The sequence below is a fragment of the Chanodichthys erythropterus genome, chromosome 13, assembly GCF_024489055.1.
Source record: "Chanodichthys erythropterus isolate Z2021 chromosome 13, ASM2448905v1, whole genome shotgun sequence".
Classification (NCBI taxonomy): domain Eukaryota; kingdom Metazoa; phylum Chordata; class Actinopteri; order Cypriniformes; family Xenocyprididae; genus Chanodichthys; species Chanodichthys erythropterus.
Window position 1 is genome coordinate 46,440,200 of NC_090233.1, and position 14,014 is coordinate 46,454,213.

Consider the following 14,014-nt stretch of genomic DNA (forward strand, 5'->3'; position numbering starts at 1 on the left):
AGTCAAGCCCCGAATGTAATGACTGTCACTGAGAAAATTGAAACTGGACAATAGCCTATGCAAACCCCCGAAATCATAAGTTGCTTTATTTCATTGCACTTTGGCTTTGCATATACTGCATACAGCCTGTAAAAATAGACCTTAAAAATAATCTAGCCTATAGAATACATTTCTTTGCTGTCGGTAGCCTATGGGCTACTCCGTTTCTTCCTCTCTGTTGAATATGCAGCAGGTAGGGGAGGAGCTAGCACAGTCAACCGCAAGAGTGCGAGACAGTCAGCAAGCAGGAATTTCAGGTTAGAGGTTTCTTAACAGTGCTCTCAAAATATAATTTTTCTTAACACATCTCTCTATTAAAATACGTTAAGCAGTTCAATACCGCTTTTCTACAGTATCCGACCATACACCGGCCGCACTTTCTCTCTCTCGCACATTTGCGCACACGATCAGCTGGTGATGATCAAAATAAAAGCTCAATTTATCTTTTAAAAAGAAATGAGTACAAAAGTATTGTAAAAAAAGATGTTTGAACCCTTTTTAATGTCCAGGTACAAGTCAATGCTGTTTCTTTGTTCAATTTGCACACTGTACATGTGTTGAAGCTCTTAATTTTGAGTTTCCAGAGTGCACCAGATTGATGCATTTAACCTTAAAATGTACAAAATTTTCTCCCGGGGGGGCATGCCCCCGGACCCCCTACAGCTGGTACGTTCAATAAAGTTTTACAAATTACAGTGTCAAATAATGTACATTTTCTGAACAAGAATACGACAACAAAAGCTCCTTTCATGTCAGTAAAGCTGTTAATAGAAAATTAAAATGTCTTTGGACAAACATAGATTTGGGCTAAGCCCCGAATATTTACAATGTCTGGCTCCGCCCCTGAGTCAGATGCTCTAACAAGGATTCAGAGGAGTGAGGTTTACGCACACAGCGAATACTACTACTAACTACATGTCAACTAACTCTCATTAGAGGACTAACAGACTGTCTGCTTAATATCTGCTAACTCTTTATTGTGATGGTCCCCCAACAGACACTCTACTGACTAAAATAACTTTGCAAGTACATGTCTATTTATTCTATTAGCCCAAACCCTTCCAGTCTACTAATACTCTACTAACACTCTGATGAGAGTTAATTGACATGTAGGTGCGACATTACTTATAGTCAAGAGAATGTGTTAAAAGGACCATCAAAATGAAGTGAAACTGGATGACTTTAAATCAGTGGTTTTCAACCTTTTTGATTGAATAATTTTGAGTTTGCTTAAAACTTCAGCCCCAAGTATGCAGAAAAATCAGGCTATGAAAAATTAAATACGTGAGAGGAAAATGGAGACACAGCGAGTTGGCTAGAGGACATGGTGAGAGTAACCCTGACAATTAAGACCCTCTCCCACCACTCACAAGGTTGCCGAGAAAGAACCTTGAATGCTTAATTGCGCTTTAGCTAGTGAAAGAGACGTCACTATGTTCCTCCAGCTCTGACAGTATATGCTATAATTAACACCTTCAAAACATCTGGTAAACTGTTTTCCAGGCCAGTGAATTCAGCAGCCCGGGTCTTCAAGGGCCAGCCATGGGCTTCATTCCCCTCCATTCACACTGAGCTGTCCAATGCTTGACTGAGCCTGAGTGGCCACACTGAAGCCCACCCCAATGCTTCCAGGTCTCCAAACAAACATAGGTGAGGGTGGTGTTAGGGTGGTGAGCACTGCCACTCTGCAGGAGGTGGGCTAGCCACTGACAGCTGCTGTCAGAACGGCTTGGCTAGCTGTGTCAGTACTCCCTTATCTTCAGGTTAGGATAGATGCATTTGCACTCCCTACCAGTAGGGGGATCTTCCTCCACAGCAGTGCATCTGCTTTTGTTTAGGGAAGAAACAGAACACCGCTTTAGAAATTGTAGCATTCAATCACATGCTGTTGATCGACAGGCGTAGTTCAAAAGTCACATCCCTTTTGTCTTGCGTCTAAACCCGTGTTTATTTTTCTATTGTCTATTCACTCTGACACAAAAAACGATGTCGTGGTGCTACGCGGCAGCAGGGCTATAGCTAAGCTTCTCCCATTCTGTTGATTTAAAACAACGGTTTGGTAGTGTAGTCTAGTGTTTAGTGCACAGCCATTCCAGATGGTAAAAAGGGTCTTTAACAATAACAGGCCGTGACAGCGAGGTCAGGTATCTAGTGGAAGGGTGGCAGGCAGAGAACAGCAAAAGAATACGAGAGTCAGGGGTCAGCTGTCTACAGGTTAAGAGTTGAGCTAGCATGTCACACCTAGAGGTAACAAGTCCCTTCAAGAAATGTGACAGCTAAAAGTGGGTCCCTGTTTTCCCAGAACATACTAGGCTCTGGACATCAGGGATACAACAAACAAGGGATAATGTACGGTCAGTCTGAAGAAGGTTGATTTGCAATAATAACCGGCTACTTTTCTTTGATAATGACAGATTCTTACCAAATAAATAAAGGCCATGAAATATTGATTTTAGCTGAAATTATTTTATGATGTGGGACGAAAGGAGTCACAATACAGGAGACATGAAAGTTGCACAGCTATGTGAGAAATAGATTATGTGGGAAAACGATAAATGTACAGAATTATTATTATTGAATAATTATTGAAATACTGTATTTATTTGGAGAGTTGGAAATTATATATATATATATATATATATATATATATATATATATATATATATGCGCTCACTGTATTTATTTATTTATTTATTAATTATACACACACACACACACACACACACACAGTATATAGTTGTTTTTTTTTTTCTCTTCAGTGCTTCCCAGAAAAAAAAAAAGTGAGAAGATGCCTATAAGAATTTTTCTGTGCAGGTTTCTGCAAACGTAGAGTCTCACTTTTACCTTCCATCTCTGTGCGTACAGGATATTTGAGCACACGCTCATCCACCGTGCTCTGGGTATAAGGCGTGCTACACCACATTACAAAAACATGCAATGCTGATTGTCAGATGTCATTCACACACTTGGAGAAGTTTCATAGAAAGTCTTTTTGTGTAGGCTGGACAGCATCTCCGTTTCTCATTTCTGTCTGTCTCAGGTAAAAAACAAAAAAACAAAAAACGCTTGGACTGTTGGAGTGCGGCAGCCTACATTTATGTGTCAGCAGGTTTAGTGCAGAGCTGCAGTTAGAGTTATCTGAAATGACATCCTGCCAGGCACAGGGAGCACTGGCATCTATACTGTAGTGATGAAAACATGAATGGGACACTTCTATTGGGTGGATATTAGTTCTTTCAAAAGTACATCAGTCCTCTGAGTGTGTATTTATGAAAATAAAGCAGAAATGATCAACTCAGAAATACTTTCTTTATTTATGTAAGCTGCTTCATCGTTTCCAGATAAGGTAGCAGTTGAACTAATCGACAAACAGCTTTAAGCTGCAAGTGACGTATTATATGTCACTACTATATTATAAAAACAGCATAGAGGAATTGAAAAAGATGAATGACATCAGGCACTGTTCATTACACACACACACACACACACACTCAAAGACACCTAAATTCCTTCCCCTGAAGTTCATAGTAAAGCACAGGGAAACAGTGTCCAAGCTCAAGCTCATCAGTGAGTTTGAGGCTAATGGAAAACATGTGTATGTGTGCGTGTGTGTGTTTACTGTTTCTGAACTCTCTTGCTCTCACCAGCCCATGTGTTGTGGTTACAGTCGTCAAAATGCAGAACAATGGCCTGTTAGAGAGCAGAGGGGATGTGGAGGGTGGAATAACGGGTTAAAGGCATTACCTCGGACTCCAGCCCTCTCATGTGTTTTAAATCCACAGGTCCTGACAGTATCACCTCTGACCCATTACCTAGTTCTGAATCCCTAACTTCTGGACCAAATGGCTCAAAGCAGTGGAAGAAAAAAAAAAAAAAAATAGAAAGAAAGAAAGAAAAACCGCACCGAATCATCATACAAGCTCCAGCTCATTATATATATAAAAAGGAGGCTACATTATATTAGTGAAATTCACAATTGTATATTATATATATATATATATATATATATATATATATATATATATATATATATATATATATATATATATATATATATATATATATATATATATATATATATATATTATACACACATACACATATGTATGTATATAAACACCAGTTTTATCTCATGATTATAGGACATGCAAACCCATTTCACCACAGTATACTTAAAAAGAAAAAAGACTTTCCCAATAACACCTTTCCACGTGTATGAATTACAAAATATGTATTTTGTTTTTATTGCTTTATAATTTATTGATTTCTAAGTGAAAACAGGAGGAGTGTATCAGTATTGACAAGATCAATAATAAATGCACAGATTAGCCTACATAAATGTATTACAGGGATCTAGTGAGATTTTGAGTTTTTGCAAACAATGTCGCCATCTATAGGACAACATAATAAGTGTACATACACTTTCTAAAGGTCCTTCGGTTCTTTCTACTTTTTTACGGTCTCTGTTCTTTGCAAAAGTTGACAAAGAGTGTCTCATAAGGTAAGAGATTTTAAAAAAAATAACAGAGACCCTAAAACAGTAAAACTTTGATTGCTTATATTCAGGACACTCAAAAAAAATGTAGTTCACATGCTTGTCCCATTTACTCAAAGCATATCCTAGATATTTCAGATATATATAATGGTACTATTCCTGGTAAAAACGTATGTACACCCTGAAATAATGATCTACTATTAATTTACTATCTACCTTGGGTGGTGAAAATTTTATTCAAGTCCAATGCTTTTGTTCAATTACCGTATCACGTCCTGAAACTCCAACTAAACGACTTTCAAAAATCTCCACTGGTATAAAATCGATTCCATTCAATTAACTTCAAGGTGAGCTCTCTTTATACCTCTATTGCACTGATGCTTTAAACCCACGCATTCAGTCAAACGGCAGCTCATAATGAGAGAAAAGACAACAAAATCAAAGCAGTGCTGTAATGGAAGTGCTGCTGAGCATTTTGACACTTTCTAAACACATTGGACGTAATTAAAAAAAAAAAAATCTTCTTCAGAATGACACCGAGGTGACACTTTTTAATCAAAATATTTAAATAAATAAACAGCTTGGAGTGCGACTCAGAAATTCTCTAATTCCCACTTGTTACGTACTTAGGAAAACAAGTATTTTGTGGGTGCTGAATGATATAAAAATATTTGTCATTCAAAAAACTGTTTTAATCCCCAAAAATCTTCAATACAAAAAGTGGAGAGGTTGCATTTAGATACGAACACAGCTGCAGGTCAGTATGTGACAGAACTCACCACATCTCCCTGTCTCGTGTCCTTCCCTGAAGCAATGAGAATGTAATTCCAGGCCAGCAGCATCAAGAGAACCAGCGGCACCATATAGAGCTCAAAATTCCACACGACCACAACGAAAACCTACAGAAAGAGGGAACAAACAAAAGACAATAGCATCATTCTGAAGATGCATTTATAAAACATATCAACAATCATTTGACTGGCTTCTAAACTATATATTGTTTTTCCAAAGTTTTTCAAAAACATACGTAGGTAAAGAACAAAAAACTCCACATCTGTGATTTATTGTACCTTATATATATATATATATATATATATATATATATATATATATATATATATTAGGGAGAAAAAAAAATCCTTTCATTTGATACCTTCAGAACATCTGACAAACAGTAATACATAACATTAACAAAATGATTATTTTTCACAAGTCTGTCATGTGTGAGCACAGATGATGCTTTTAAAGTATTTTAGTATGAAAAGAATGAATGAGTCAACGGTCTGTAATCTTCAAGTCTTGTTCTCCTTTATATTAAAAAAAATAAATAATAAAATAAATAAATCCTCAAAACATACAGCATAATACACACTTTTGGTCTTACTCTAGTAAATGTGACCCTACTGCCCATCACCCCGCAGCTTCAACCAAATGTTCACATACTTCACAGAGGGAGACAGAACCTGACCATGAAAAAGACAAAACACTGTCTATTAATTTGATATTTTTGTTTTTAGCTTTTTTTCTTTATATAGGCTATTGTTCTTTTAATATTAGAAAGTTATTTAAAAAAAAAAAAACAATACAACTAATTACTATGAACACCACTTTATATACTGAATTAGCCTTTTTATTATTTTTGAAAAAGCTGAAAATAAAATAACACAGAGCCCCAAAAATGTTTTCTAATAAAGCCATTAATCCAAATTACTTGCAAATCATCACAGAAAAGAAATGAAATTAAACCAAAATGAAAAACCTCCACACTTGTTTCTGTGAGATATTATTTACAGCAAAGCAAAAATAACAAAATCATTCACAGATAATATGAATGAATCTGCCATGTTAAGAAGGCTGTTGAGCTGTGGAGTTTATGCTAATAAATATTGATGTTAACTCAGCTCAATACAAAAAGATTGAACTTTCAGTCAAAGTATTAAGGTTTTGGGAGTTTCCTAAAATGCATCCTCCAACTCTCTAAAACAAATAAGTATGCTCGTATATGACACCTACATCTACAGACTCGTATATATACATAAACGCACACCACTAAGACCTTGTTACATTTAATACGTTTACATAACATTAAATCACACCAGACCAGACATGACCACACATACACACACATTGGTTTTGCATGTTTTCTGGGGATATTCCACAAACTTAATGATTTTTATACTGTATACATTCTATCCCCTAACCCTAATCCTACCCATCACAGACAACTTTCTGCATATTTACATTTTCAAAAAACATCACTTAGTATGATTTATAAGCTTTTGTCCCCATAATGTAGGGAAAACTTGAATCACACACACACACACACACACATACACATGCAGTGCAGTGGAAATTCTCTGAATCTTGCAGAAACAGGTCAGATGTATTTCCGTGCCCTCCACACTATCCATTACAACACCGTTACCCAATGCGCACACACTGAACATTTCAATGAGGAAAAAAGACATGGAGCACAAATTAGACACCTCTAAAGTACATAATATATCTACTACCAACACTGGTTTAAATATTATCTTTAAATGACCTCTTTCTCAATGTTCCTCATCTTACTAACAGCATATTAAAACCTCAAATACTTGTTGAAGAAATGAATACAAATATACCGCATTCAAATAAAGCAGAAAGCAATGGATCAATACAATTAAAACGGTAAATTATGCACTTAATATGCGAAAAATCATTTCTGTAACATTTGGTATTTTAGTACCTGCTCCTATGCAAACACATATCTTGCAAAATGCAGCAAAACATCTGTAGTGTGTCCCATTAATTAGAGCCAACTATATTTTTCTGACAAAGTAATTAGAATTTCCTCACGTCGAATTAATATCTTCCATCTGTGCATTCATAAAATCATAATGACTTAATTTACTGTTACAAATATGTAAAAAATAACAGATCAGCCTTCAACATATTTGACAGATTTTTTTTTTCTCTATTTTTCTGGCCTCTGGCTCAATACAATTTTAATTTACAAACTACACTGATTGGAGTTTAAAACCAAACTAAGGGAGTCGCTCAATCTATCGGGTTGTCGCTACTCCACAGCGTCCATTTTGTTTTCATATGCCCGGTGGATCCTTAACCTGTCGCTGGACGCCATCTCTTAAGTTTGGTTATTCTAGCTGAGGGCCAGAGTCTGATTGACAGCTGATGTTAGCCGACACTTCGTCTGCTTGGAAGTGACCCTTCTCTCTTTCACACAGCCCTAATGGCCAAGAGAGAGATGCTCAGAGTTCTGGGGCCATTCTTTCAGCCCAGACACTCATATCACCCCTAGTCCCCCCCACCGAGAGCCCTTCCCAGGGAGGGAAGGGCCACGGACCCCAAAAGCAGATTGAACGGGAAGAGAAAGGTCCGGATGAAAGAGAGGAAAGGGAGAAACCGAATCTGCGAATACGCAACAAGAGGCTTTGTCAGAGCGCATCCAGGTATTCAGGATCAGTTCAGCTACTTCGGCGGCCATTCCGGAGCCACGGCGTTCAGTTTCCCGTTCCCCCGTGTGAGTTCCTGTACTTCAGTGCTCAGGGCACGTACTGTAACCTCTCCACCTGCACGGATCCCATCTTACAACGATTCAGCGAGCCTCAGGACCAACAGTAACCTAATACAGACCATGACATCTATTCATTAAACCGCATCTGAAATGTAATTTCATGTCAGTCCATTAATCTACAAAAAGCACCAAAAGAAATCCACAAATCACTATTGCCGTTACCATCAATATCTAATAGAATTTAGCTTTGCTTCAGTGTAATATAACAAGACGGCAAGGAATCTTCTCAAAAACAAGGACATCACAGGCGATACGGGAGACCAAGAAGATTTTTCTTTTTTATTCAAGTAGAAGAAAATGTTTACAGTACATCTACCGCATTAATTACTGCCCCCTCCCCTTAAAATAAAAAAATATATACTTTTTTTGTATGCAATGAACAGAAAAGAAGCACTGAATCAGATTATGATAAAAGAATGCCTACACAATGTGTGTTTTCTTGCACTTCCCTAACGAATTTCACTAAGCGTAATATCAAGTGATATAAGCATTTTCATGCATGCGACATCCATCTCTAACATCAAGTAGCATGTAAATTTGATTTCATTTTAAATATCTATTTGATTTGATGCAAGCGAAAGCACTTGAGATTAAGTCCCTTAACAAAAGCCGTTGCTCTAACTGGGAGAACGTTCTGAATCGGCCAAGTGTTTCAGCATCTCGCTGGATTTTTGGAATGGAGAACGGACACGTTTTGGCAGCCAATTTCAATATCATTTTGGCACTTTGTGTTGTGGAGTGCAGGCTTGAGCACTTCAGAGCAGGCATTTGAGAATTAGCACATTAAAAGTGTGTTACCAACACAGCCTACAACAGCCCCTGTACTTGGGCTTCAGAAATTAAGTCATCACATTGTGTTGATTATTTTAAATAGTGCCAACGGTGGGTAGAAATATGCCAAATGAGAGGCTGATTATGGACGTCAATAACTCATCTGCTTTTTGGCTTGATTTAGTTATAGGTGGGGATGTTTGGAATGAGTGATGCCGCACTGCCATCTTCTGGCATATCATGAAACACTTTCGTTCGTTGTTCTTTTAGACCCAGTATGATTTGATCTAAATCTAATTAGAAACATTGTGAAAAAGAACAATCTTAAAATACATGCTAAATCATAAAGTCTTCACTGTTGACTGGTGATTAAAACATGATTTTTGTAGAACATGTTAGCTTTCATAACTTTCATACAACTTAAGGTTTATCAACAGAACCCATGAAGCTGCATTTACTTCTAACAACAGAATACAACAGGAAATAATTTTTTTTTATTTTTTTTTGACAGAAATCCAATACAAATATAATACAAATCTATTGGGCTTCACTGCCTCAAAGACTTACACTGTAAGATGTAACTGTCAACACTTTATGTATTATTTATTATATGTATATATTTAATATTTTTTTTATTTTTAAATATTTTATTTTTTTTATTATTATTTATTTTATTTTATAGTTGAAATTACTGGTGTTATATTACAAGATTAAGTAGAATTTAATATATAATTTTGTAATTTTTTTAATTTTTTTTTTATTTTTTTTTAGTCACATAAAATAGAAAACCATTCTCAGACCCGTCGGCTGACAGGTAACACGGAGCAGAAAGGTGCCACCTTGTAGAACACAGTGGGTTGTAACCGTGAAGACACACACCGGAGCATTTGTTTCTCTTTTTCTGTCTCTCTTTTTTCTTTTTCTTTTTTTTTTTGGGGGGGGGGGGGGGTATTTTATCTAAATGCAAAGCAGGTGAAGGCTGCTCTAGTTTCCTGTAGTAGTAGCTCTCTTGTCTGGGTGCTCCCACTGATAAGAGTCCTACTTTACCCCACATAAAAGAGCCGGGTATCATTTCCTTACCTCTCCCCTTCCAATATATCTCCCTCTCCTTACCCTCTACACACACACGCCACTCTTATTCCCCACGACACACAATACCTGCTCTATTTGCTCCCAATTCAAGGCCAAATTGCAGGTAGAGTTACGGCAAATTTGTTTGGAGGAAGAGTCGGTGCGGGAGCAATAAGGAGCTGGAGGGGTAGAGTGGCGCGCGGGGAGGGCTGGCACAGAGCAGTCTTTATGAGCACCACTCTGCCAGCCAGAACAATGGGCCATATTCACCCAGCGCAAACGCTCAGCTTACAGGTGTTCGTGGAGAGGAGAGGCAGACGCACACAAACACTCACGCGGACACCCACGCGCACTTGAACGAGCACATGCACACACACGCATACTCTCCGAGCTTTGTCCATTGTGCATATTCCATGAGCTGTGTCATCTTGAACGGCTGGCCACTATTGAATGCGTGTGCGATCATAAATGTAGGGTTGACAAAAGTTTACACATGAAAAATGAGGACTGTTTTCTGTGAAGACTGTCGGCCATTGGTCATCAAACAGACAGTCCCACCCCCCAACTAATGCCATTGGTTGGTTGTGTCAAGCTGGTCTGGATGCACAAACAAAAAGCATAAATGGCTTACTTATAGTTAGGGAAATAATATTTTATGTATGAAATTAACAGAAGAACCTGAAGCATGATGAAAGAATGCCTACACAATGTGTTTTCTTGCACATCCCTAATAAATTTCACTAAACAGAATACGTGATATTAGCATTTTCATGCATGCTTCATCCATCTCTAACATCAAGTAGCATCTAAGTTTCATTTTATTATAAATATCTGATTTTATCCAAGCGAAATCCTTTACTCACCCTCATGTCGTTCATCTTCGAAAGATATTTTTATTGAAATCTGTGAGATTTCTGTCCCTCCATTGACAGTCCACGCAATTACCACTTTGACACATCAAAAAGTGAGTTTTCTGAAGAGACAATTTCTTTATATGTAAATAAACGCCTAAATTAAATGTTCAGCATATAAACATTCATCAATGCACACATCAGTTATGGTGAACAGAAGCTGTAAACCAATGGTAACCAATAAGCTTCATTTCCGCGCATCAAGCAGGTTCGGTTGAGCTTCTGAGTATGGAGGGTCTGAAATCTCTCAGATATCATTAAAAATATTTTCATTTGTGTTTCAAAGATGAACGAAAGTCTCATGGATTTGGAAAAACACAGTAAAAACAGTAATTAATTAAAATTTTTGGGTGAACTACCCTTTAAGTCCAATAATTGGGAGAACGACCTGAATCGGCCAAGTGTTTCAGCATCTCGCTGGATTTTTGGAATGAATTTGAATGATTTGTAAACATTTTGAACATTTATACAGTAAATGGCTTACTTGCATATTAAACTGGGATCCAATACAATGTTTTAACACTGAAACACTTACACACTTCACCTAAAGGAAAAGCAAGAGTATTTAGAGCACCAGCAAACAAAAACAAAACAAAACAAAAAAATCTTTGGAAGAGTTTCTACAACAAAATCCCAACCACATCAACAAAAACACCAATACAACCTCAAAACCTAAGCTAAAAACAAGAACTCTAAAATGTCAAAAAGGCACAGACCTAAAAATACCAGAATAGCAAATCACAACGCTTGCCGCCGCCGCTCGCAGCTGGTTTTATCTGCGCGTCGTGAACAGCCCCTTTGCTTTGGCTAACCTTTGTGTGGCAAGCACCGGAGGTTCTGCAAGTCTTGAATGCGAAATCACCTCTTCCGGTGTCTGACTATTGTATTCTTTTGGCTTACAACTGTCAGCGGCTGACAGAACAGCACAGATGTGTGTCTCAGCGCAGCAGTGAAGGCTCACCTGAACCAGATGGCTGGTGATAAAGAAAGAAATCAGTGTGATGATTAAGAGAGCTCTTAAGGAGGGAGATTTAGAGTGCAAAGAATAACATTACTGGCTAATGGGACAACTGTGAAGGCAATACAAAAGTTGATTAAATAAAAAAAAAATAAAAAATAATAATAATAATAATAAAAAAACTTTTGTAGTTCAGGTCAGACATACTGAACTGAATGTGACTGTATAATAATTTTAATAATAGCATTTGAACATTAAGAGCAAATGTAATGTAATTGTTTTTGTTTTATTCTCCTCAAATCTCTTGACATTTCTTCCTCTGACATTTTCATTGATGTGTTTTCCCCCGACAACCATGAAGAAAAAAGAAAAAAAAAAATGTTCAACTAAAATGTTAGCTGATCGATACAGCTGTCCCTCCGCTCGCGCGTATGCCCTCGGCTTTTGCTTTCGGAAGTGTAGCTAAATTAAAATGTGTCAAGCAGCAAATGTTAATGGCCTACCCTGCGACACTTAAAGATACGCGAATCCTGAAACAGACAGGACCTACAGCAAATTATGCAGCATCACAGGCAAACATTAGCCAACATGTCCTGTGCTAACATTTAGTCACACTGCCCACTCAGAAAGGGTGTCCTTTTCATCAAGGTTCAACTGTCCAATTACGATCTGAAGGTGCACCGCGCTATGAAAGAGACGGTCGTGAATTCAGACGACTTTACCCGAGATGCCGGTGCTTTACTGGAGATCTGAGAGGAGTGCTAGAGAATGTCAAAGACAAATGGGCAAAATACTGGACATTTTTAACACAACAGAAGGCTAGATGAGAAATGTGTGCACATGAACCAATCGATCACCACAAAACCTGTCACACTATTTTATCATGTTACAGTATTTGGGCAGCATTCATTAAAAAAATGAAAATTTCATCATCATTTACTCACCCTCAAGTAGTTCCAAACCTGTATACTTTTCTTCGTTCTGCTGTACACAAAGGAAGATATTTGGAAAAATGTTTATGAAGAAGCAGATCTCGCCCCCCATTGACTACCATGGTAATTTTTTCCTACTATGGGGATTTATCTGCTTGGATACAAACATTCTTCCAAATATCTTCCTTTGTGTTCAGCAGAACAAAGAAAAGTATATAGGTTTTTGAACAACTGGAGGGGGAGTAAATGATGGAATTATCATTTTTGGGTGAACTATCCCTTTAATATATACTTAAAAATGTTTGAAAATCACTGCATTAGAAACAAAATATCAAACAAAGTGGCAATTATTTTTAAGAAAGATTTTTAAGAAGAAATACACTTTTGAAGCAAAAAATTTCACCAAAAAAATAGTAATAATAATAAGTTTGTTACACTGTGTTAAGATACACTGTTCAAAATGAAGATAAATGTATCCGAACACTTACTAGTTGTCAAAAGTTAATTGATCATGTTTATAGTTAATGTGATGAACTACACTTCTGATTACTCTAGGACACTTGCGAACTGAGGAGAACTTCAAACATTCACTAAACATCACCTTTGGGATGAAAAAATGCCTCAGAAAAGTGACACCAACTTGATTCCACTCTGGTATTTTGTTATCCAAAACATTCAGTGCAGGGACTGGTTGCGTAAACTGTTTAGTCTTAAAAGTTAGTCATCTAATTTTGCATAAACAGCCATTATGTTACTAAGATCTAGTATGACCCACTATCAGTTAGTCAAGGGGCAGTCAGTTTTACTTTTCAGTATCAAATTAGACAAATCTACGTTTTTATGTAAACGACTCAAAAAAGTTATGAACAGTGTTAAAGAAAAAAAAAAAAAAATCATGATTAACTTGTAAAACTAGTCTTAGCAATTTATGCATCCAGCCAAGAACATTCTGGAGCCACTGTATGCGACTGTTGGTGTGGTTGAATGCATACTGGTCCTTACCAGAAAGGCACAGATGCTCCTCTGAGGAGACTCCCACTCAAAGCAGCTGTTAATATAGCAGCCAGCATTGATCAGGAGCATGATACAGCGCCTCATTCTGTTGAAGTTCTGCAGCAGCAGCTGAGTGACAGAACAACAGACAGCATTTCACAATCACATCGATTCAAAATGCAAACACGACTAAAGTGATTTTTTTTTATTACATTTATTAATTATTTACACTATATACACCATTATTCAAATGTTTTGAAAGAAATC

General features: G+C 37.2%; 1 protein-coding gene across 6 annotated transcripts in view; it reads right to left on the minus strand.

Annotated features, from left to right (window-relative positions):
* The window catches only part of mctp1a (multiple C2 domains, transmembrane 1a), a 197,229-nt gene that overhangs the window by 45,336 nt on the left and 137,879 nt on the right, over window positions 1–14,014 (minus strand). For 4 of the 6 annotated variants that reach the window (XM_067407030.1, XM_067407028.1, XM_067407029.1 and 1 more), the window contains 2 exons: window positions 13,757–13,876; window positions 5,314–5,433 (listed from right to left, as the gene is read on the minus strand). In XM_067407030.1, coding sequence (XP_067263131.1) covers window positions 5,314–5,433; window positions 13,757–13,876 — 240 coding nt within the window. Of the gene's footprint in view, window positions 1–5,313; window positions 5,434–5,918; window positions 5,998–10,815; window positions 10,927–13,756; window positions 13,877–14,014 lie in introns of those variants that run through there. The other 2 variants (XM_067407032.1, XM_067407031.1) reach the window with 2 other exon arrangements.